Genomic DNA, 24,718 nt, shown 5'->3' with positions numbered 1-24,718 from the left:
CTCTAGCTCCCTCTCCGTGGTGCCCTGGCCATCCCCTCTCCCACTACTTGCAACCCACCAGACCTTCTCAGGGCAGCATCTCAGACACAGAATGAGTGATTCCTCTGCAAAAACACTCCTGGGACAGCAGCTCAGTAGGTGAAAGGAGAGGGAACTTGGAACCAGAAAGACTGACTTTATATCCCATATCACGTGTGCCCTCAAAATCAAACTCTCAAAACTGCAATTCAACATCTATAGAATAGGCCTAATCATATCCTTTCACAGGGCTGTAATGGGAATGGAGAAATGGTACCTTGGGAGCTGCTGGCCCAGAGTACATACAGTCCATTTTCGCTCTCATCTCCCCTTCTTTGCCCCCAGTGGACACATCATATCCATTCCTTAACAGAATAAAATCTAACATTTTACTCATCTAACATTCTGAGTGAAGAAATACTTTCTTGCTAACAGGCTCTGCAACAAACATAATCTGTATCATTTGTAGTGTTGGCTGAGAAAACCAGCAAAAAGGCCTCTTCTATGTACTTGAAGATTAATAATTCATGCCTGGTATGTTTGGTGACTTTCTCCTAACCAGAAAAGGTAGTTAACCAGAACAAACAACTCCAGACAGATGATATGATAGATTTTTCTCTGTAATGAGCCCAGAGCCCTGGATTGTGTTTTCATCTTTTTAAAAATATGTCACTAATGTGATAGTTAAAAATGGTTCTTGTGAGAGTTCAAACTACTACATCCTTTATGGAACACAATTTCCCATAAGAAAATTTTCCCTTAAGAAAATCCCTTTCCTTTTATCCTATAATCACACATATAGGAATCTAACCTAAGGAAACAGAAATATAGATAAACAATTATATACAAAGATGGGCAGTGCCACAGTATATGGATAACAATGTGTAATGAAGAAAATAAATCCAATATTAATTTAATAGCTAAGTAAAACATTATATATTCATCATACTATAGAACCAAACATAGCCACTAAAAATAGTATTTCAAAAAAGCCATTCAATACATGAAAGAAATTTCTACTATACAAATTTTATGTAAAAATTACAATATAAAATTTGGAGATCTTTTCTGTAACATTTGATCATTAATTTACCTATACTTAGATACAGTGTCTGTGACTCTTGATAATTATCAAAATTTAACAGTGGTCATTTAGGTTATGGGATTATGGGCTCCTTTAGTTTATTGTTTTATATATATGTAAATTTCTCAAGTTTTATAACAATATTTTACCCAAGATGAACCATGAGCCAAGCAATACATTATAGACTTTCATATCTCTCTCTTAAGCCTCACAACAATCCTTTATCTTCCTCCTTGTCCTATAGATAAGCATTATTATCATTATTATCTGTATCACTATCAAAATGAGAGATAACCTTCATAAGACTCATAATATGCAGAGCATCAATCTAAGTACTTTACATGGATTGATTCATTTTACTAGATAGGGAACTATTAGCACAAACACAAATACACAAATTGGGATTCAGAAATGATGTTCCTTTTCCCCAAGGTCACAACACTTGGTAAGTGTCTGAGTGAGGATTCAAACCTGAGCTGGTCAAGGCCCTGCCGTAATAACTAACCATCAGGTAGACAAGCAGACTAAGAGCCAACCAAACAGCCTGACCACCACCTATGGTGGGTTCAAATATCTATACCAGTTCATATAGAGCCAGAGAGCTCCAAGACCCCTGAGTCCCTCTGAATTTGACGACTTAATTACTCCAGTCTTATTTGAATATCTTTATGGCTGAAGATTTATCAGAAACACAAACTGAAAATTATAAGATGATGATATTAAAGGGGACCATCTGTGACTAGGGAAGCAGGGAGTGTGTATTATTGGAGATGGAGGACAAAAAGTACATAAAAACACAAAATATATTAATTGCCATTGACCTGAAAGTGAAATGGGGAAAACTCACTCCAACTGCATACCCATGCAGATTCTAATCTATATACTGATGCATAAAGTTCAGGTTCAATTCTATAAACTACAAATCTGTGCAGATACCCTCTCTCAGAGCATATTTGAAGAGCTCACTCCAGAGTGACAAGAATAGTTGTTCAGGACTCAGGGGAGTCATTTATTTGTTGGTAATTTAAATAGAATGCTTTCTAAACTGGTATGTGTGATTAGTAGGGATAACTGGAAAAGAACTGAAATCCTAACATGTGGTAATAGTTGCTGTAGACATGCCATATCACTTGGAAAGAACAATACAAAAACACTCCCATTCTATTTATAAACAGAGTATGACATTGTGATGTAACATATATCAGTATTCAGATATTTACTAGAGGACAATGTATTCTAACATGACAGAGTAATTGGAAATTTGGTAATATGTTCCAGTAAGCTATAAAACTTTTTTTATATTTTTACAAAAGTCCTTAATGTGTTTTTATAGACCTATGTTATATGGTATGGTACATAATAAGAGAAAAGCACCCAGACAGGCTTGTCTGAGTTACGATCAGGAAAACCCTGATATGGCCAGTGAATGTAAGCTCTGCATTGTGTTGCAATTGAAGTGTCTCATTACCAGAACAGTGAACTGTATTATGTGACACAATCTGCTCTTTTCCTGCCATGCTAAGTTTATTCCTGTTAGGGTCCTGATTTCTTAATATATTTTCAATTTTCTCCCTCATCCCTAAAGCCTCCTATTTTATGTAGTCATCAGAACCTTCCAAACATCTATTAGAAAAACTCATTCTTTCCAAAAACCTTGGCATCAAGTTCAATGCTAACTTGGGCTGCAATTTAGCATTAGCAATTTTCTAATGTATCATAAAATCATTAGTCGAGTTTGCCCCTTGATGTAATAGGGCTAAGCTGGAATAGCCAGAACCATTTTATCTCCTCTTGCTTTGATGGCAGCTTTAACACTCATTAGAAGGATTAGCATGATTGGGGCCACATAGTAATTCAGCCACCCAGGAGTCTTACTCAAGGGCACCATCTTGCTCATCTGTGGTGAGCATTCAGATGCATGCATCTAACTAAGGCAACAAACTCACAATGGCCTTTGGGAATCCATGAGGGCAATGTTTATTCTCACTTTGCCCAGAGATGAGAGGCACTAGTCTAAAGGCCACAAGAAATTATTTCCTTAAACTTTACCTAATTTCCCAGTAAAAAACACCCTTCCCTTTCCAGTGTACCTGAACACCATCAAGCTTTTTAATCATAGTGCCTCACCAGCCACACTCGAATGACAACTGTGCCCAGGATAGTGCTCTACTTACATTGTTTCTTTTAACTCTCAAATAACCTAAAAAAGACTTTTAAAACTCAATTTAAAGGAGAAAAATGAGACAGAGATTAAGTAATGATCTTGCCCACAAGGAACAAAGAGTCTATAAAAGTCTACAATTCCCTGTCTACAAAGCTGACCACAGCTAAACTCCAGCCCAAACCCCACCCTAGCCTCTGACCCTCCTTTCCAAAATGAAAGAAAATGTCCCTGGGATAATGAAATGAGCATGAGCACTTTCCAAAAGATCACTTGACTATGTTATCCCCCATGCCACCAACATGCTCAGTAAGATAGGACTGAAATGGCTGTCTCTGCACTTCAGTCTTCTGAAAGACAGAATGAAGAGTTGTGCATGGGGGAGAATGGGAAGGAAGATGAGTTACAAAATCTCTGAGGTCCCCTTCTTCGTGGGTAATTATCTGATAGGGTAAGAAATGGTGTTTCCATAATGAATTGCCTCCATTTTACATTATTATTTACAGAATTCCTGTCACATAATAGGCATAGTGCCAGAAACCTAATATACTTCTCATGTAATCCCTGTAAAAATCCCACAAAGTATATACCATCCTCATTTTTCAAATTAGGGAGTAGTAGCTCTGTCAATGTAAGCAACTTGCTTGCAGACAACAATATAGGAATGCAGGGAGCCAGGATTCACACTCAGGGGTATCTGACTCCAGAACCTGTGTTCTTCCTAATGGTATAGCTCTCCTGGCTTGGAGAGACGATGGCAGGAAGCTTTTACTGAATTTTGATTGGCATGACATAGGCTTAACTTTCTGAATGAGGAAGACCCCATATTTCAAAATAAACCTATGGGGAGGGAATTTGGAACTTGTTTAACTAGCATTTAAGCCTAAGATACACAGTCTTTTCTAGAATTAACAGTCTTTTCTAGGGAAGAGTGACCAGCCTTTTTAGAAAAAGCAGTTCACCTAAGAAGTGCTTTAAGTTGTTGCTTTTAACAGGCTCAGAAAGGAAAATGGGGGGAGGGAAATAGAGGAGAGGAGGGATGAACAATGAAATGACTGACCTGCTGAAAAACAATCTAGAGTTGGAGACAGCAGAATTACAATCTTGACATTAGTCCCATATGAGTTATTACCCATGATATCATTATAGCCAAATGGAATGAAAATAGAAGAGGGAGAAAAGTCTCAGTGGGTATTGCAATTTAAATTTGCCATGTAAGCTAATACTGTATATTCAAAGACTGAGCAGACAGGGTGGTTGGTGGCTCGGAGTATGTGCAGGGGGTGCTGTGCCAGCTAACCAAAGCAGACATTCATTAGAGCAAAATGTAGATTTCCATTTCTTGGCATCCAACATGGGCTCTTTCCTTGGAAAGAAATGTCAATTTGGCCCAAAGTGTGAAACCTACAATAAAAGCATTGGGACTGTGGATTTCATCTAGTCTGCACATTCCCACCCCTTTCTTTCCTACTGTGGAAATCCAGTTGAGGACTTGGGGTGTTGAGTGGAGAAGTGGCAGGGGAAATTATTAGGACGTGGGATGCTGAAAGGGGCGGGGGGCTATGATAAGGAGAGATTGGACTCCCAAATGTCCTATTTTCTTTTGGTTTTCAATTGCCATTTTTCCCTTGCCCTAAAACTGCCCAGCACAAGAAACCAACCACAATTACTGTTTTGCTCAGGGCTCTGAACAATGGCAGCTTCCAACTACTTGGCTAGCTGTGGGTGTGCTGGGTGCTCATCCACAGAGCCTGCAGATAGTGTGAGCAAAACCCCAGCTCCTGAAAGGCTGGGCAGGGAAGAGGCCTCCCCTGCTTTAAAATTTCACTCTGTTTGTTTCTTTTGTTCAATAGACTGGAAAGACTATGACGACAGAGAGCCCAGACACAAGGGACAGAACGAAGTTTTGGAGAGTCTGCTGCAGCAGGTCCGAGCCCTTCATCAGCATCACAGTTGCCGGGGTAAGGATAAAAATCTGAGCTGGGCCATCGAGTGAGGTCTCAGTGGCGCCGGTAATTTTAGCAGTTTCCTAGCTGGGTCATACCTTCTCATTCATCAGGGAGAGGGAGATATTAATATTTGTACATCTGGAATCACTTTACAGCACTATCTTGCTTTAACCCTTCAGCAGAGACTTCCCTTTTCCTCCCTCCCTTCTTTTCTTTTTCCCTCTCGCCCTCTCTGTATGAACAGTCTGAAAATAAGCACAAGAAAAACAGCAGCTGCCATAAGTTCCTTTCTCTTTGAATTGTCTTCTCCTAAGACTCCTCCATGGTGCTGGTTCTTTGGGGATATTCGGCCTCAAAATTTCCACCCCCAAGGGAAATTCCCTGAGCATCCCTGAGGGAGTGCAAACAATTATAAAGATAATCATAAGAAGTCTTCAAATCTATTTAGAATATAGTTTGCAATGCAAAATTTCATAGTGTCTCCTTTTCATCCTCATTTTGGCAATTATAACTGAGGCTAAGTGACTTGCCCTAGGTCACCATGCCAGGAAAAGACAGAATCTGGATCCAACCTGGGTTTTCTGATTCCAAGTTCAATCATCCTGCCACACCTTATTTCTTTAGTTTCCCAGCCTACATCAGGACTGGATGCTGAACTTTTAATCTCTCCCTGAATACTACTGCTCCTCTGCACCACTGTGCAGGAGAAAGGCTGACACACCTTCCCTAGATCTAAAGCAACTGCACCCAGAGAATCTCTTCAGTTGTTTAACTGAGACATGGTCAGATTTCTGATCTATGCAAGGATTCACAGAAGAGGTATTTATTTTATTTGGAGAATTAAAGTCTCCATAAAGTTTTCATTTTCCACCCTCCCATCAGCTCTTCAGCTACATTGTGCTCTCCAGATTTAGGGCACTGCTAGGCCAGGGAGGGGAGAACTCCACAGTTGAAACTAAGAGATGCTATGCTAGCTTGTTTGCACTAGGTATAAATCATACTTAGCATTAGCAAAAAGTTTTCCTAATTACCATACAGCTATGACAACAGGGCCCTTCAGAAATGTTGGCTCCAGCTAGCAATGAGGACAAGTGTTTGCGAGAAAATAATGTTTTTCTAATGACTGGTTCATTAGGAGATGTAAATATGTATGGAAGCAGCTTGAGAAGGAAACCCTAGTGGGATTTCCATTCCCTGCTCTCTAGGAAGACTGTACCCAAACTGGGTCCTTCAACACTTCACACTGACTGAAGTCCACACAGTTCTCAGTTATCCAGGGCTCATTTAACCCAGCTGGGGATTACCTGGGCTTCTTTCTCTTCTGCCTCTCCATCACTTCCCTTGTCCATTGTTTCCTGTATGGAAGCAAAAACAATAAAGCAATTAAACTGATGGTTCTTTATAATTCATAAGCACTTTATTTTTGGTCCTTATCAGAGAGGGAAAGCTAGAACTACTTGTAAGGATGATGGGGCCAGGCTTGGTGGCACATGTCTATAATCCCAGCAACTCCCAAAGCTGAGGCAGGAGGGTCACATGTTCGAGGCCAGCCTCAGCAATTTATGAAGACTCTGTCTCAAAACAAAAAATTAAAAGGGCTGGGGATGTAGCTCAGAGGTAAAGCACTCCTAGATTCAATTCCCAGTAATAAAAAATAAAAGAATGATGGGGTTTCCCCCTAAGATTCCTTTTGGATTACTATCTAATAATCAGGAAATGACTGCCTGGCCAGCCTATTTCTATAGTTGCCATTCAACTTCTGTCATGTATATGCTAGTTACTGCAGAACATAAATATATACATGATATTAGGAAAGATTTAAGTTAGGCATAAGGTTGAGTTTCCTGAAAAGGGGAGTTGTTTTTTATATTGAAATGCACTCTGAACATATAAAGATACTCAGATTGTACCCAAAGAACAGCTGTTCTATAAGATACTCAGTTAGAAAAGGTTCTCTTTGTTAGGTAGTTTGAGAAATGCTACATTTTTCATCCCTGTTTCAGAAATGTAAAATAAAAATTAGAATATTAAAGACACTAATAAAGAGGCATAATAAATTTGGTTAAACAAGCATTTTCCAAACTTCTTCAGCAATGTAAAGCATTTTCATAACATTACTACTCCAAGGCACAAATTTTGTAAAATGCTGATTTGTGATACACCAAGATTAAGGGTATTAATGTGCACAAAAAAAGGTGTGATTTGAAGATGATTTAACACAATTTCATCTAGTTTAACAAATAAATGAAGACTAATATAGGTATTGCTTACAGAGAACTAGAAATTTGCTATGTAAAATATTCAATCACATTGAGCCGGGTACCACCAGTGGTGCACGTCTGTAATCCCAGCAGCTTGGAAGACTGAGGCAGGCGGACCACAAGTTCAAAGCCAGCCTCAGCAACAATGAGGCACTAAACAATTCCATGAGACCCTGTCCCTAAAAAAATACAAATTAGGGTTGGGAGTGTGGCTCACTGGTTTAGTGCCCCTGAGTCCAATCCCTGGTACCCACCACCCCCACAAAACAAAACAAAAATAATTCAACTACATTGAGATACTATGTAGCTTACTGGGAATGTAAGTCTTTATAAAATTTATTATTAGAAAAAATAATTATTTTAAATCCCAGTTCTACCATTTATTAGCTGTATGTCCTTGGGGAAATCATTTAACATCTCTGAGCCAAAGCTTCCTCATCAGAAAAATCAGGATAATAATATCCAATTTGCAGTGTTGTTATGAGGATTAAATCAGATAACAGATTAAATTCACCTAGGACAATGTAAGCCCCTTGCAAACTCTAGCTTGTCTTTCTTTCAATGTTCTTCCAGATGAAGTGCTTTATTGATATACCTTAAAATTAAAGTGCAGTCAGTGACTCCACTGAGATGAAGTGGTGTAGTCATTAAATACTCAGTAAATTCCAAATACAGAAGGAATACAACATCTCTTCTCCTACCAGAACCCCGAAGAGACAGTGCGGAAACTCACAGAATCAGAACTGTGCAACAAATCCGCAGGCTCAGTGCTAGGATGAAAATTTGAGGGAGATGTAAAACAAACTTTATTGTTTGCACAGTTCATGCCCTTAACAGACATAGTGAATTATATAGCAGCCCACTGTTTTCATCCTAACAGAGTGAGTTTCAGTTATCATGCAATTATTCAATTTGCAAACTGACATTAACTGAAACCCTGCCTACTATGTGTCAGGTGCTAGACAAGCTAGTATGAGCAAAGGAAACTTCCTGTGCTCCGAGCACTTACTGCTTATAATCCCCAGACTATTCTCCGGTTGGGTCAATCTTCTCTCAACATAATCAAGTACATCAGGCATTGCTTCAGTCATATCTCCTTGAACAATGCTCTTGTGAGGCCCTGCCCTGCTGCCACTTGGGCAGGTAACTAGCTGCCTCCATGCTCAGTGTACAGCAGTCGCCCTTTCACTACCATGTTACAGACTCTTCCAATCACTCTCCAGTGTTGGATTTCTATTTTCTGTACCCCAGGTCTTCCTCTTTCCTGTGGGGAGATCTTCTTCTAGTACCTTCCTGAGAGGGTTACTTGGGAACTAATTTTTGGAGACACCCCATGTCTAAGGAGAGATGTATTCTACTTATCATTTACTCATAGTTTGGACAAGTGTAGAATTCTCAGTTGAAATCATTTTCCTGGGGTAAAAATGGGAGTTCAAAACCCAATTGAGTCAAATGTATGAAAGATGATATATCATGAGCTCTGTAATGTTTTGAACAATCAATTTAAAAAATAAAATAAATAAATAAAAAAGAAATCATTTTCCTTCAGATTTGCAAGACTTTGCTGTATGTCTTCTAGTTTTTGGAGATGACAAGTCTGATGCCATTCTGATTCCAGAAATTCTATTCCCCACCCCCATTTCTGGAATGTTTTCATTTTCTTTTGACTTCACTATTCTAAAATTTCACTGTGATGTGCCTTAGAATCTTTGTCTGGTTTCCTGGGAACTTGGCAATTGCAGAAGTTTACATCCTTCAATTGTGTGACATTTTCTTATTTATTTAATTACTCCCTCACCTCCTTTTCCTCTCCTTTCTTCTACCAGAACTCTTTTTATTCAGATGACAGATCTTCTCCATTGATCCTTTCATTTTCTTTTCTTTTGCTTTTTTTTCGTCACTTCCCATCCAATGTCCTTTTACCCTAGTTCCTTGAAGGCGAAATCAGCTTTATTTTCTAAGCCTTCCACTGGATATTTAAGTTTCTGATATTATTTTTTAATTCTTAATATTCCCTTTTTCCCTATAATTGGATCTTTTTATAGACCCCTGTCCTTTTTACAGTAATGTGATATTTTATCTCTCAGTATAATGATGGGCTGTATTTCATTTATTGTTTTCTTTTCAGGATAGTCTCTCTATCCTCTAAGTTGTTCTTTTGTTTATTTCTGGTCTTTGTATTATTTCATGCTAGATGTGTTTCTCAACTGCCTGGTGATCCTTTGCCATTTGTTTGGCTAAGAGCCATTGGCATGCTCTTTATTTACAGCCTTCACTATAGGGTGAACTTGTACCACCTTTTCATGGGGAAATCCCCAATGTTGGAATCTTCAGATATATTCTCTTAGGATGGTCAGATTTCCCAGAGGGGACAAGTTCGGGTATCATTGTTCTGAGAACCCAATGGTTTCATCTGGTTTGATATTATAGCACAACTACTATCATCACCCATTTTCTTGGTACCTGATGTCTCCCTATCTCTCACTGCAGAGACCTGTTGTGTGGTTTTGTTGGATTTTGATTTGATTGGGTTGAATTTGAGTTGATTTTTTATTTGTTCATTTGTTTTGCTTTCCAGATATAAGCCAGTTGCTTCCATTTATGGTGGGGATGGGCTATTTGTCCATCTCTGCAGTAGGGGAGAAGATTTATAAGTCTAGCTGCTTGATAATAGGTTTCAGCCAAACCTTCTGATTTTAGTTCCTCATGCACTCCCACTTCCAGAATCTCATGGTGCCCATGGGGTGAGGTGGGTTACTGTTCAGCTTCTTCCACTGCTGCCTTAGACTCTGTCTTTCTCAAGTCCATTAAATCTATCTGTCCATCTGCTTTTCAGAAACCAGAATTTACTTGCTTTTGTCTTATTTCCCATTTATTTGTCTTTATAGATGTTTGTCATTTATTTATTTCACTTTCTTCCTTCCTCCCTTTCTCCCACCCCCTCTTTTGTTTTAGTGAAGTTTAGGAAGAGAGTGATGTGTGGTGAATATGTTTACTTTGCAGCATTTAACACAGAGTCCCAGCAACATCATTTTCAAGCAGCCAAATTCATGTTCAAGCCAGGAAAAAAATGTTTTTGCTTTCTTCTTCTAGGAATAACCAATACCATCCCAATTTTTAAATACTTCTATCTTTCAGCTATTCCTATAGGCTCACACGTAGAGCCACATGGGGCCTCAGTCATGGGCCATCTGCCCAGGTTTCTTTGCCCAACAGCAGTTATATGGACTGTGTTCTCAGCCCCAGTGACCTGTCTGTCCAAAGTTCAGTAATTCCACCAACAATTTCAGCTTCCTTTCATTTCATAGAATAAGAGTTGAAATTAGTGATCATCTAGTCTAGCTCTATGGAGAAATGTTTGCAAAGACTGTTCAGGAATTCTACTAATTTTATTAGCAAGAGTTTCATTTTGTTAACAGAAGAGCAAAACAGAAGCAATGAATGATTTGCTCACCATTGTAGCTACAGTGCATAGTAGTTGCGCCAAAAAATATATTTGAAAGAATGTCTCAGTTTTTCTAGATAATGGCTCCACAGTCTTCAGCAATCCACTTCACTTTTCAGCCTGTTTCTTCTTCTGAATAAAGAGGATAATAGCCATACCTATATACAACTATTTTTGTAAGCCAGCATACAAACCCAGAATGCTGTTAGTAGGAGAACAGAAGTAGGAGTGTGATGGAAGGATTTTGTTTTTTTTCCTATTTTCCAGACTTTCTGTAATATGCTTATATTGATTTTATAATAAAAAACTTTAATGGGATAAATAGACTAATAAAGAGTGTTTTGGAAACACTGAAAAGTGTGTATGTGTTACTTAGCAATTGGTGAGGTGGGGAGGAGGGCAAAGGAGTTGATTTCATTTCTTTTTATCCTACTTGATAATAAATCACTCATTGTAAGAGAATCAACAGAATATCAGTGGTTTCCATTAGAATTATAAATATTATTCATCTCCTACATTTTTGAAGAATTATTAATTGAGTTAACCACTGGCATCTCATAAGACTTTCTTATAAGAATGAATAATCGAAATCCCTACATGCAACTGATACGTAACACTGAGGGGACAGAGGATGGGAAAGCAGGAAGAAGGAAAGGGGAGTGTTAATCTATCACATGGAATTATGATTTTTTTTCTGTGTTCCAGAAAGTTCAAAATTACAAACCACAGGCCGCAAGCAGTCAGTATCGAGGAGCCTGAAACACCTTTTCCATTCCTCCAATAAGTTTGTGAAGACCTTGAAACGGTGGGTCTTATATAGTTTTCCAGGAAGTCTTAACTTCTCAGGAATGATCTGGTTTTGATTCTGAGTGGAAACTTGGTAGAAATTTCTTCTTTATTAAAGAAGTAAATTCTCCTGAAAATTTAGGCAAGATAGTAATTTCTCTGAGTTCTTGTGATAGACATAGCAGGACTATGTTTTAAATTCATATTTCATCATGTAAAAAATATTTTTTTCTAAGAGTGAGTTTGGTAGAGGAGACAGCTGAAGACAATTTTTTTTATTTTGCTTTTTCTTTTTAGGGGACTCTACATAGCAGTTGTATTTTATTATAAAGACAACATGTTAGTCACCAATGAAGATCAAATACCAATTGTTGAAATAGATGATTCTCACACCAGTTCTATTACACAAGATTTTCTGTGGTTCACAAAGGTATTCTGAGTTCTGATTTCATTTTTTTCCCACTTTGCATCAGTGTTCTGCACATAAATCTCTGAAACCTTAGTTGAGGGGGTCTCTAATGATCAAAGTTTTGGGGGTGGAAGTAAATTATCTCAAAAGTCCCTTTCAGACCTAATAGGCTCTGTGTCATAAAAAACACCAAAGTAGTGTCTACACTACATTTTCAAAGCAAAGAAGCTTGCATCCTGTCAGAGTATGTCTCCACTATTCTGAGTTATGGGATCATTTGGCAAAGACTAAAATGTGGATCTGACTGTTTCATTAGCATTCAGATCTTTTTCCAATTGGACAGAGATCAAAAAGTTGTTTCGTGTGTATCTGAAAATGGACTGGAGAACAAACACCAGGGTTCAGGTTTCCTTCTCCCAGCTTTGCTTTGATGCCACAACCTAAATCACGCACTGGCTTGGATGATGATATGACCTCGTGACTTCTTTTGCAGCTGTCTTGTATGTGGGAAGACATAAGGTGGCTGAGGCAAAGCGTACCTATCTCCATGTCTTCATCCACAGTGCTACAAACTCGGCAGAAGATGCTCACTGCAACTGCCCAGCTACAGGTGAGGGAAAAAATTTCAACCCAAACTCTCAAGGAAGTGTTTTATTTATTTTTTTAAGTTGGAGCATTCAGTTATCAGTCTTACCTGGAAAGGAAAAGGGTGGGTTCCTTCCTGTTTCAGATCTCTAGACACATGAAGGCATCTTGGACAGTTTGAGCTGCATGTCTACTTATGTGGGAGCCTATGCCTTGGCATGACCCCCCAAACAAGAACTTAGGAAACTTACATTCTAAATTTGATATTAATTGTTCAACAACTCAGTTCTTCTTAAGGGCTTCAGATTCATCACTTGCAAAACAAGAAGAGTTTGACTAGATCACCTGAGGGATTCTTGCTGTTCTGGCAGCCTATGTATCAATGAATGTGTGGAAAAGGAAACAGAAGCCAGCAGATGTTTTGAGGGGTTTCTGAATGTGACACTTTTGGTAAAGCCATAGGCATTCATGCTTACTCACAAAGGGTAAACAACCAAAAACAACTCTTAAAACAGCTCTTCCATATTATCATTCAAATTAGATCAAGTCCCTAATCCTGTAATAATCTTTGTAGGTCACAAATCTTCTAGAAATGGCATTGAATTCTAAACAAGTTCTTCTGGGTTTTCCTCTCATTGTTTTCTGGTATGGCCTTAATTTGTGCCTCTTGGCACAGAAAATCATCTGCTAAATGAAGTCAGGGTCCTTAGGAGATCACAGAGTCTTTTTCAGAGATGGGTAACTACCTACAAAGCTGACAGTAACATCAAACTTAGAAATCAGCAGACAGGAATCCATGTAAGCTGTGTTTGACTAGGCCATACCAGCCATGGTATTAAAATAAGATCATGAAAAAAATCTATGTCCTCCCTACAATTATGGAAACTTCATTTCTTGAGCCCCTACAATAATAATAATTCAATCCTCTGCATGAATAATAATTACTGTGTTGCTAATAAAATTAATTCTGAAAGGTTACTGCTGCCCCTCTGTGCTGTACTTCATTACATAGGTTGTTTACTGCCTTGTGTCCTCAGTGGCCTCAGAGGTTTTAACAAACAGTTCTCTTCATTTCAACCTACTCTTTGTTGCAGAATCTTCTCCTAAACTCAAGGAGAATTTCTTGGAATTGGGCCATGGAAACTATGCTGAATTCATAGTATTCCTTCCTTTCATCACTGATCCACTTGATTGGACCATACCACTCTCTCTCAAACTTCTCATTCTTTAGGATGAAGTACATACCCAGGGGGCTCAGATCCCTTAGTGGACCCTCCCATTAGCTCACCAGGCAGCCCAGACCTGCATGGATTGTAGACTGAGCAACCTTGGAATTTCAAGCAAGGCTCTTTATCATGTGTTTATTGGAGGCTTCCTAGAACACTCTCATCTGATATCAGTAACATGAGAAGGATCAGGCTGTTACAAGCCAATGAAGTCAGATGCTGAGGGATACCATGATGGCCAGTGTGACCCCACTCAACTACTCTTATTGCAATAGTCTTAGATTTTTTGGCCTCTAAATCTATTGATCCTATCATTTTTCATAATGCATTATGCCTTGTTTAAGTTTTGATTTATTTATCATAATCATTCCCTTGAAAATATTCTAAATGTTTTCCCTCCTATTGTTTACTGGGGAAAAGCTCAAGTCTGAATGATATAGTATAATATGTCTATATTAAAGTAGTTGCGTCTTGCTTGCATCTTGCAGGAAAAAACTATTAAAGTAGTTGCATCTTGCAGGAAAAAAATATCACACACAAAAGAGGAAAATTGACTGTGTTTGTGTTAAACTCATTCATGAGTGCACTTCTCACATGGAATGTTAACTAGTGTCCCATTCCATTTTTTTTTAATAAATTGCTTTCTCACACTATAAAGCAACTATTTAAAGCCTTCTCCTTTCCTCCACACCCCATTCCCCACATTCTCTGTCTCCATCTCAGGTGATGGCTTTACTGTCTAATTCATTAAGTAAATAAATGAGTATGGGAATAATTTTTTCACCAAATTTACAAACCTCCGTGCATTGATCCTACCTTCTCCTTCTTCCTTCCTATTCCAACAGCTAAAGTCTCACTCCTCCTACCAAAGGCTTATCCCTCCACATAAACTCTGGATCCTGTCTCATGCCCCCCCACCCATGCTAATTTAAAAATACTCTAGTATTGCCAATTTGACCTCCCCCAAATTCTCACATGGAATGTTAACCACTTTCCCCTTCAGCTACCTAACAATCTCTCTCCTACCCTCTTACACCCAAAATTTTTAAAACATTACCTACATTATCTTTTTCCATTTACTTCCTCATTTCCCATAAACCCTCAGCCCTGTCTGTCACTTTTGCTGCCACTATGCCTGTAAAACTGCACTCTAAGGCCACCAGTAATCAGAGGCAAATAATGCTAATAAAGCCTGCATGAGCCCTTGTGAGAATGGAAGTCCTGATGTGTTTTAGGTGAGGAGGAGAAGCTGGGTTAAAATCAAGAGGCATTCTGATAAACAGTCTAAAAGAAATTTTGAGGAGAAAAGGGGACCAAAAATTCCAGTATATAAGGGAGAGGGGACAGGAGAAGTAGGAGAAGTAGGGCTTCTTTTCTCATTCTAAATAAATATTCATTTATACCTAATTTTATATTTGCAATTCTGTATTCTTTCTCTTAATGATATCCCCAAAATGATAATAGTGAAGGCCCCCCCCCAAAAAAATTTTCCATTTTCATCTCTGTCAATTACCTCGTCTCACTCAATCCAATGACCACTTTAAGTCCTCTTTGCAACTGATATCCCGGCAGCATTGGACACATGTGGTCCCTTTCTCCTTTTTCAAATTGGCATATTCATTGGCTTCCACAATTCCACACTCCCCTGATTTTCTTCCAGCTGTCTGGTCTGTCTTTCCCATTCTCTTTTGCTAGGTCACATGCTATTTTCTGTTCAGAGTCCTCTTCTTCTACCTCTTTTTCTTGATAATTCTTACATTCCTTCAAGTCTCAGCTTAATTTTTATACTTCCTTTCTCTGATCTTCTGATTAGGTGACTCATTCCCATAGCATCTTGTATTCTCCTTTCAGAACAATGGCCATAATCCCATTCATTGTTTTATCTTTATCTGAATAGTGATCCACTTGGACCATGACTTTAAAAAATGACCATGAGTTTAAAAAATATGTCTATCTTGATTACGTCTATATCCCCAACACCTGGTATATGTTGGGCCTTCAGTACCTACTAGTTGGATGAGTATTATATTTGTCATCTCAACCCCAGGGACCCCAAAAATTGCAGTTAAGGGAAACTCCATCTAACCAAATGGAAAGTGATCACAGAAATGTGTCTCATACCACAATTAATACCTGGATATTTCTCCAGCCCTGCATAGCAGTCAGAGCCTCAGTCCTCAATAAATATTCAGCACCTTACCGATCCCTCATCAAAAGCATGTTATACATTCCTTTCTCTCCTTCATGTTTCTGTTTGCCCAATTAAATAATAAAGTTGCTTTAATTTTTTGCTGTGGGCTCTATTGCCCAAACTATTTTCTGGTCTCTAGGATGAAAATGTCTAGAAATATGATATGTTTAAATGACATAAGAGTTTGTAAAGCACTTAGCACAGTGCCTGGCACCTAGTCTCTGTTAAACAAATGAAAGTTTAATGAAATATGAAACGCCTAGCACCTTTTTGTCAGGGGAGGGGTAAGGTGCAGGAAAAAAAAACTTTTCAGATGAAGAGGAAAAATAAACTTGTGAATTGATAAAATATTTTAAGTCACTTTACTAATCTAAAAAATTTTTTGCAATGTTCTGAGGATAGTAAAAATATATTATATATAACCTCATTGGCATCAGCCATATATAAATCCTGTTAGTTCACCTCTTGCATATCTCATCTTACTCCCCTCCTCTTTCCATTCTTACTACTACTGCCTGATTACTCCAGTTTCATCAAAAGCCTTCAAAGTCACCCCTCTGTTTCCATTCTTATTCTTCAATCCATTCTCCACACTTCTTCTAGAGTAGCCAACCTAAAATGTCCTGACCACAGTATTCCCTGTCCTTTCAACAGTGGCCTAGTATGTTATCATGGCCTATGGAGCCTTAATCACAATCTTTCCCTTCCTCCTCTGTGTCTATTGCACACTGACTTAACCTTCATCGTGGTATATACCAATTGGTACAATTTAATCCTTGTTTTCTGTTTCTGCTATATAGTAATCTCCTCCTTTAATTAATATATAATAGTAAATAATAATAGTAGAACAACAACTTTTATTTGTTTAACAGAATAGGTGCCAGGCACTGTGCTAAGTGCTTTACAAACTCTATCTCATATAATCTTCACTATAACATGATGACAATGTACTAGTATTGATATTCACTTAACAGATGATAAAACTGAGACCAAGAAAGGCTAATTTGTGTCCAAGGTCACACAAATAGAAAGTGGTACTTATGGATTCAAATCCAGATCCATGTATCTCCAAGGACTGTATTCTTCCCAATACTTTAACATATTATTGTGTGCTAATTTACAAAAAAAAAAAAAGTGGGCAAAGTTTTTAAAGAAATTATCCACACTATATCAAAAAAGAAAAAGTAGAAATATATTCCACATCATTTGCAGCCTACTTAGAAGCAGCCTTTTATTGTTTTATTTAAAAGAAGGTAAAATATGCATTAGTTAATTAGTTAAAATTAACTAGGCAGAAAGAGAGAGACAGTATCTGTTAGCATTTGGGGAAGAAAAAAAAAGACAAGAAAGCCTTCAAGTGACTAAGACCTAGCATTGTGTTCTTTCTTTCAGAAAAATAGCAAAGTTCTCTTCTTAGGAAGAGACAGAAGTATACTTTGCTCTCACAGATGTTATCTATACTACTTATCTCAAAACACAGGAATAATCTGAAAAGTGTAAATTGTATTACATTAAATTTTCATCCTCCATAGTTTTTTAAGAAATTAGTGTTAATGAGTAAGAATTAGGTGACACTTTTTGATGATATTGTGTTTTTTCCCCTTTCTCAGGGGAGGGAAAAAAAGGGGTTCCCCAAAATTTTATTGTTCTTTTCTAGGCCTTCACCTCCTGCCTCTGGACTTCCTTAAACTAAATACATATCTCTAAAAATGTGCCTGTAGTCAGGGTTTGTTGCTAGTCTTTTAATATGTTCTGTTTATAATCTAAATGCATCCTGCCAACTATCAAGTGCTCTTATTCCTCTTTACCCTGTAGAATCATCAAGAAACTTAACCTTGATTCCTTAGTATGACAGGTATTAACATGGCCAATTTTTTCCCTTTAGGCCCAAAAGAACCCTGAATCTGCCTCTTTGAAATACTTATTTTCACAAAAATATTCGCTTTTAATTGCACCCCACACCCAAGCTAACTAGCCAACCCAATTAATGTCAATGAAGAATTTCAGGAAGATTTTTAGTGCCTGCTTATTAATCCCATTAGAAAACCTATTCAAAGTTGACAGTGAACCAATGACATTAACCCTATACAAATGAAATGACCATCTCAATCAGTGCATATCCATCAGCCTTGGTCCACAGCAAATCATAATTTCCAATGTCTTAATGAAAATATGTATGTTAATTGAGTTGACAAACAATTGAGTTCTCCATATGTGCCAGACACTGTGCAAAGGACTCAGAGACACAATCATGAAAGATGAAACAATCATAATCTTATTACATGAACATCAATCTTATGCAGTAAAGTCAAAGATGTGCTAAGATAGAAGTTTGCACAAGAAGCAACAGGGAAAAAGAAGATGGTAAATTCTACGTCAGAGCTTTAGGAAAATCTACCCAGAGAAGGAAAGACTGAAAGGGCTGTATCTTGAAAACGAGTAGGTGTAAGCCAAGGTGGACTCCAATTAGAGCAGAAAAGAAAGTCCATACACCATTTAGCAGCAAGCTTGAGAGTTTGCAAAACACTTTCTCATGCATTGTTTAACTCCTCAAACACTCTTAAGAGGTAAGGATTATCATAAGAGATGTCTGAAAAGGAAAAAATTTTAAATTAAGATAGTGAAACTCAGAATCAAAGAGAACAAACAGTCCAGCTATTAATGAATGGCAGCCAGCCCTCAAACTCAGTATCAGTTTAAGTCTTAATAGCAGTGGTGGCTGAGGCTGAGTCTAACTGGCTCAAGAGAACCAATTGTTACATATTCAGGAATATTGAAAACTTGGTGTTATACCCTGGGTAGCCTAAAATCAACTGTGGCAGGAATATTTACACCACAGAGATTGGTATATGCTACAAATCAGTCATGCCTCATTTTTTTGTTTTGATTCATAGCCCATTTACAAGCATAGCCACTGCATATTTAGCAAACTGCCTCTATATAAAACCATAGAACTACATAGGACTGAACTAAAAAGCTTATCCAAACTTACTCTCTCTGATTTAGAAGTAATTTATTAGAAAGAAAAAAATCTGAGAGATTAGACTATTTTTAGAAAATAATAATTCTGACAAATGAATTTTTATGATATACTAATAATTATGAAATCCCTTACTCATTATGTGTCTGATCTTTTTGAAGAATAAGAAGCTTAAGACATAGTCCTTACTCCAGTGTTTTCACAGACATGAATACTAACCAGCTGGCTCATTTATTTTTAGGACAGCCTTGTCATTTTTACAATTTCCAATTCACTTTTGCTTTAATGCTAGGAGGTCATCTCATCATCGTTTATATGAGTTCACAAAAGTACCAACTGGGAGCTTTGGGATTATTTTTTTTTTTGAAACATATTTAAAGCAAGAAGGGATTTTATCCTAATCATCCAGTGCTCTACGTTAGAAATCTTCACACCCTGCATATTTGTAAAACTCCTGTTGATTCTAGTAGTACCCACCCAGACCCCTCCACATTTAGTGTGGCATTCTTCCTTTCCTACCTTTCTAAAAGTATTGTCTGCCTTAGTTAACCTAGTTCATAAGAAATTTTAACAAACCTTTAAATGAGTGAAACTCACCGAAACACAGATAAGTCAAACCAGGCCAATCTCTCAATTAAAGCATCTTGAAGGGAATGTGCAGTCATTTGGGGATCTGTACAATGTGCTACATTGTCAATTCACGTCTTCATTTTAAACAACCCCACCTCATACTAGCTTACTGTAGATCTCTTGAAAACTCCACAAATAGCATACTTGAAATATCAGGCATTTTTCTTTAAAACATCTGGGATTCTCTTCAAGTGCTGGTAACTGAGGTTTATGTGCTGGTGTGTCTATGTGGGTAAGAGATATTTACAGATATTGAATTTGCTTAAAAAAACATAATATTTGTGCCTCTTGCTATAATCTTTGCAGGCTCATGGTGAAGATATTTTCTTTGAGCCTCTGTTAAAAACATTTCTATGATGCCACATATTTTAGGTTTAAGTCTTAAAAACACTTCTCAGAAATCAGATAATTATTCACATCTTTTGTTGCAATTGTGTTCATTTTCTTTAATAATATCATCTAAGCTACCAGTAATCTATTTATTTCTAGAATTTACTTGGAACACACAACTTGGGAAGAGTTTACTATGAGCCCATTAAAGACCGGCATGGAAACATACTCATAGTCACCATCAGAGAGGTGGAGATGCTTTATTCCTTTTTTAATGGCAAATGGATGCAGATCTCAAAGCTTCAAAGCCAGAGGAAGTCTCTATCAACACCAGAGGAACCAACAGCCTTAGACATTTTACTGATAACCATCCAGGTACAAATTGTTTTGTTTTTCATTGTTCTGATATATTTGAAATCCCAAATACTATTATGCAGGCTCTAGTGAAATATACCAAAAAACATCTACAGATGCAGTGGTGGAGTAGAAAGATTCCAGAGATGGGCCATTCCTCATACTCCACACACAGGAAAGATGCCAAACTTATTTTTATTTATCTCTCTCTAGATCTGGAATTTGTCAAGTAATACACAGAATGATCACTCTGAAAATGCCCTGACCAACTGAACCAATAAGAAACACTCAGACCAATGACTGAGTAGGGTATCTATCCACAATATAACCAAGACATCAAACCAATACCAGATTGGACTGTAAAAATAATACATGTAGATTGTGTGTTTGGATACATTTATATGAATATGATACTGAACAAAAACACTTTGACATATACTCACTCTTGCTGGTTCTGTACAATACTTTCTTAGAACAGACAGGCATTATTAAATCCATTTTAGGAATAAATAACCAGGGTTCAAACAGGTTAAGTGACACGAGGGTATACACAGAGGTCAATTTAGTGAAGTTAATGATGCTTCTATGTCACTCAGCTCTTTACTTGCACAAGCCCTTTCAAGGCACTGATCAGCACCCTGGCAATTTTGCATTGATAATTTTGTATCAGAAACTGTATTGGCTTCAAACCCTGCAAAACATGGAATGCATTCTTGGGCACACAACTAGAAAATGGCAGAACTGAGATTTCAACTTGGATCTTCTAATTGGAAGCGGATTCTTTCTGCTCTGTAAGAACCCATCTTGGGATAGGAGTTAGGATTTTAGTGAATGAGGGATGGAAGATGAAATAAAGCCTGAAATACTCATCTGAGTACTGAATAGGCACCAAAATTCAGAACCCAAGCACCTTGGATGCAGACTCTTGGCCTGGATGGCAGCAGTGGGACACAAGCCCATGTCTATTCGTAAGTGCATGCTCTGTCCCAGCGATCACTCTGCCTCAAGTGTTCTCATGTAAACATGGACATCAAACTGTTTCTCACTGTTTCTCTCCCCCACCCTTAAAACCCTATGATGAGTGTGAGTTGTATAGAATTCAACATCTAGGTAGAAAAACTGGCAGAAACAGCTACTCTAAGCCCCATGAAACAAATGGCATATATCCACCAGACATCCCATCTGGAGTAACAGGAAAGGAAGGGCTCAGTCACACATGAACAAGCTGAATCTGCACGTTGGCCCCAATAGCCACTCATGGTCACCTTCAACAGCTAATTTACTTTCTAACTTCCTTTCATTCCCAACTGAGGGGTGTCTGGTACAATAATCTCATCTGTTCATTACTTGCACTGGCCCAAAGCAGGACAAAAGTCCAACACAGCAAGGGTAAGCTAATTGGTCAAAGCCAATGCCTCTGGATTTGATTTTATGGAATGTGGGTTCATAGGAAATTGATAGAGAGTGTACATTCATATGTGGAGGTGGTGGGGGCAGGGAACACAGACACATTCGTGGCTCCCCTCTTCACCTTTTATAAGCAAGTGCTAAAAGAAACATTTAAAAAATCATAATAAATTGAGCTTTTACAGGGTGACTAATACACTAATCCCCTATAGGGATAAACTGGGGTCTGGGCTACCTTTGCTCCTAGAAACACAGCCCAGGCCCCAGCATGATATAATACCTGGTTTCTCCTAGACTTATTACATTAAAAATGTGTTACAGGTGCAGAAAAATTCCAATCTGGTGAAAGGTTGTTAGAGAAGGAGACCAAAAATAGAGGCAGGATCAGGTTTCCACACAGATCCAAGTGGAAAATTTACCCCCGCTGACTGGCGCATTCCTGCTTGATGTCATTCCCACCCACCCCACTCTCCCTTTTCTTCTCCCCATTTTTTCTCCCTCCCCACCTTCCCATACAGGTCCTATGCTGGAGAGGAAGTGGGGAATAAAAATCCTAGGGCTGGTATCCAATCAGTTATAGATTTAAGATTTAATTATGTCAGATTTAAATTGGCTACACCAGCTTAAAATGAGGATTGAGCTAGGTCTTGATGGTGGCCCAAAGCAGTCTGGGTAATTCCCACAATGACAGGCTACAAACCACTTGATTTTCTCAGGGCAGTGGAGTGATGACCATCAGGCAACCTGATTGGAAACCTAGGTTTTCTCCTGCTACCTCACAACTTTGGAATCAGACTGACTGGGTATGACTCCTGACCCCACCCTTTCTAGTTATGTGACCAGAGCAAGTTACTTAACTTCTCACCTCTTGTATCTCCTCCTCCTCTAAAAGCTCTATTTCGCAGGGTTCTAATGACGATTTAATGGGTTAATATGTAAAGCAGTAGAAGAGTAGCACAGTAAACATTCATGATTTTTTATTATTTCTTCACTCAGAAAAATCCAAGCAATACTATTTCTCCTAAGGACACACCCCATCCACCTCTTCTTCCCTGCTCTCCTGGGATACCTCTGGCACTAGCCCAGCCATCCCTTAGGACACTTCATTACTTCATCCACCTTTCATAATAATTAGGAAAGTCTGTATAAAAACTATATAATCAGGGCTGGGGCTGGGGCTCAGTGGTAGAGCACTTGCCTGTATGTGTGAGGCACAGGGTTCGATTCTCAGCATCACATATAAACAAATAAAATAAAGGGCCATTGACAACTTAAAAAATATCTTTTAAAAACTATATGATCTACAATAGGGTTTTCAATAACAGGCCAAGACTCTAACAAAATCTCAGCCTGTAACGAATCTACTAATCCATAGGGCCCCAGGGAAGCTCCAATACCCAACTCCCTCAACATCCTGATCTCCTCAAACACAGACCTTCACAACTGACCTCTCTCAAGTATCTATAAGAGAAAAATTGTTCTCATGCTTTCTTGCAAAAGAAAAGAGAGATATGGATCATTTAGAGTCCCTCTAAGCAACCTAATTGGCAATGAATGTATATCCAATAAGAAGGCCCCTCTGGGTGCTGGGTTATTCTCTTCAGGGGTTATTTCAGTAATTGAACACCTCATACGTGAAGTTTCCCCTGAAGATTAATCTCTCACATGTTAATTCTAACTTTGTAATACTTTGTCACATCTATATTATTTATTCTCATGAAAACTCAGTTGAGATTGAGTAATTCTATTGTCTAGTGCACAAATGAGGCCATGGATTTCAAGGAAATAGCTGGGCAAAGTCATATCAGCTGAAATGCAGCACTATGAGATACTAGGACCCACATCCCTGGTCCCCTTCCCATTCCACCACCTTGCTTTCTCTGCCTACTTTCTTTAAGATATGTCCAGGGAAATCATGGTGAGGCTGTCCTCTTTCTCCTCCCATTCCTGTTTTCCTCTCCTCTTCTTGACATCTGGAGGTACCCAATGTCTTCTTACACTGCAGGTACCCAAGACCAACTACTTCTTCTGCCATTCTCTACTGTTTTCCTGCACTTTCCTATTCTTTCTATCCCCAAGCAGCAACTAACATAAGTATCAAAACCTACAGGAATCAGAAAGATTAATGAAAATGAGCTAATTTCTTAATGACTTAAGAAACAATTGAGTTCACACAAAAACTCATTCACCGATATTCATACAATCAGTATTCATAACAGCCAAAGGGTAGAAACGATCTGAAAATCCAAGAAAGCTGATGAGTGGGTACACAAAATGTGGTGCAACCATATGATGGAATATTATTTATCCATAAAAATGAATGAAGATCCATATTACAGAATGGATGAACCTTGAAAACATTATGCAAAGTAAAAGAAGACCAACACAAAATGCCACTTATTGTATGACTGCATTTAAATGTTTGCTATATCCATAATAAGCAAATTCATATTAGTGGTTCTACAAGCACAGAAGGAGAAATTGGAGAATGGTAATGAATGTGAGGGTTCTTTCTGGAATGATGAAAATGGCCTAGAATTAGACAGTGGTGGATAGTTATACAACCTTGTAAACATACTAAATACCACTGAATTGCATGCTTTAAGAGGATGGATTTTATGGTATATGATTTATAATATTTAAAAAAGAAAGAAGTGAAAGTAATAGGGACTACATTAATCTGGAGAGTCCTTGTCCTATCTAAGGAGGCATTCCTCTTCAGCCTCAGCTATTACAGTATAAAAATGTAATCCCATTGATTAAGTATGCTCTGCTTTTTAAGAGAAGTTAGAAATCCAGAGTGTAGGGTGAAATCTCTTTAAAATTTGGGAAACAATTCAGAAAATTAAAATTCTTTGTGGTCTAAACAATCTTGGTCTTGCAAAGACTACCAGTCACGATT

The 24,718-nt window shown here is 38.1% G+C and overlaps 1 protein-coding gene across 1 annotated transcript in view; it reads left to right on the top strand.

Moving 5' to 3' along the window:
• Ankfn1 (ankyrin repeat and fibronectin type III domain containing 1) overlaps positions 1-24,718 on the top strand; it is a 137,706-nt gene that overhangs the window by 74,539 nt on the left and 38,449 nt on the right. Inside the window, exons 7-11 of the mRNA XM_026407796.2 lie at positions 5,117-5,224; positions 11,624-11,723; positions 12,002-12,134; positions 12,607-12,723; positions 20,215-20,430. Of these exons, the coding sequence (XP_026263581.2) occupies positions 5,117-5,224; positions 11,624-11,723; positions 12,002-12,134; positions 12,607-12,723; positions 20,215-20,430 (674 nt within the window). The remainder of the gene's footprint in view (positions 1-5,116; positions 5,225-11,623; positions 11,724-12,001; positions 12,135-12,606; positions 12,724-20,214; positions 20,431-24,718) is intronic.

Source organism: Urocitellus parryii, chromosome 7 (genome assembly GCF_045843805.1).
Source record: "Urocitellus parryii isolate mUroPar1 chromosome 7, mUroPar1.hap1, whole genome shotgun sequence".
In the NCBI taxonomy this organism is placed as follows: domain Eukaryota; kingdom Metazoa; phylum Chordata; class Mammalia; order Rodentia; family Sciuridae; genus Urocitellus; species Urocitellus parryii.
This window is presented reverse-complemented; position numbering and strand designations above follow the sequence as displayed.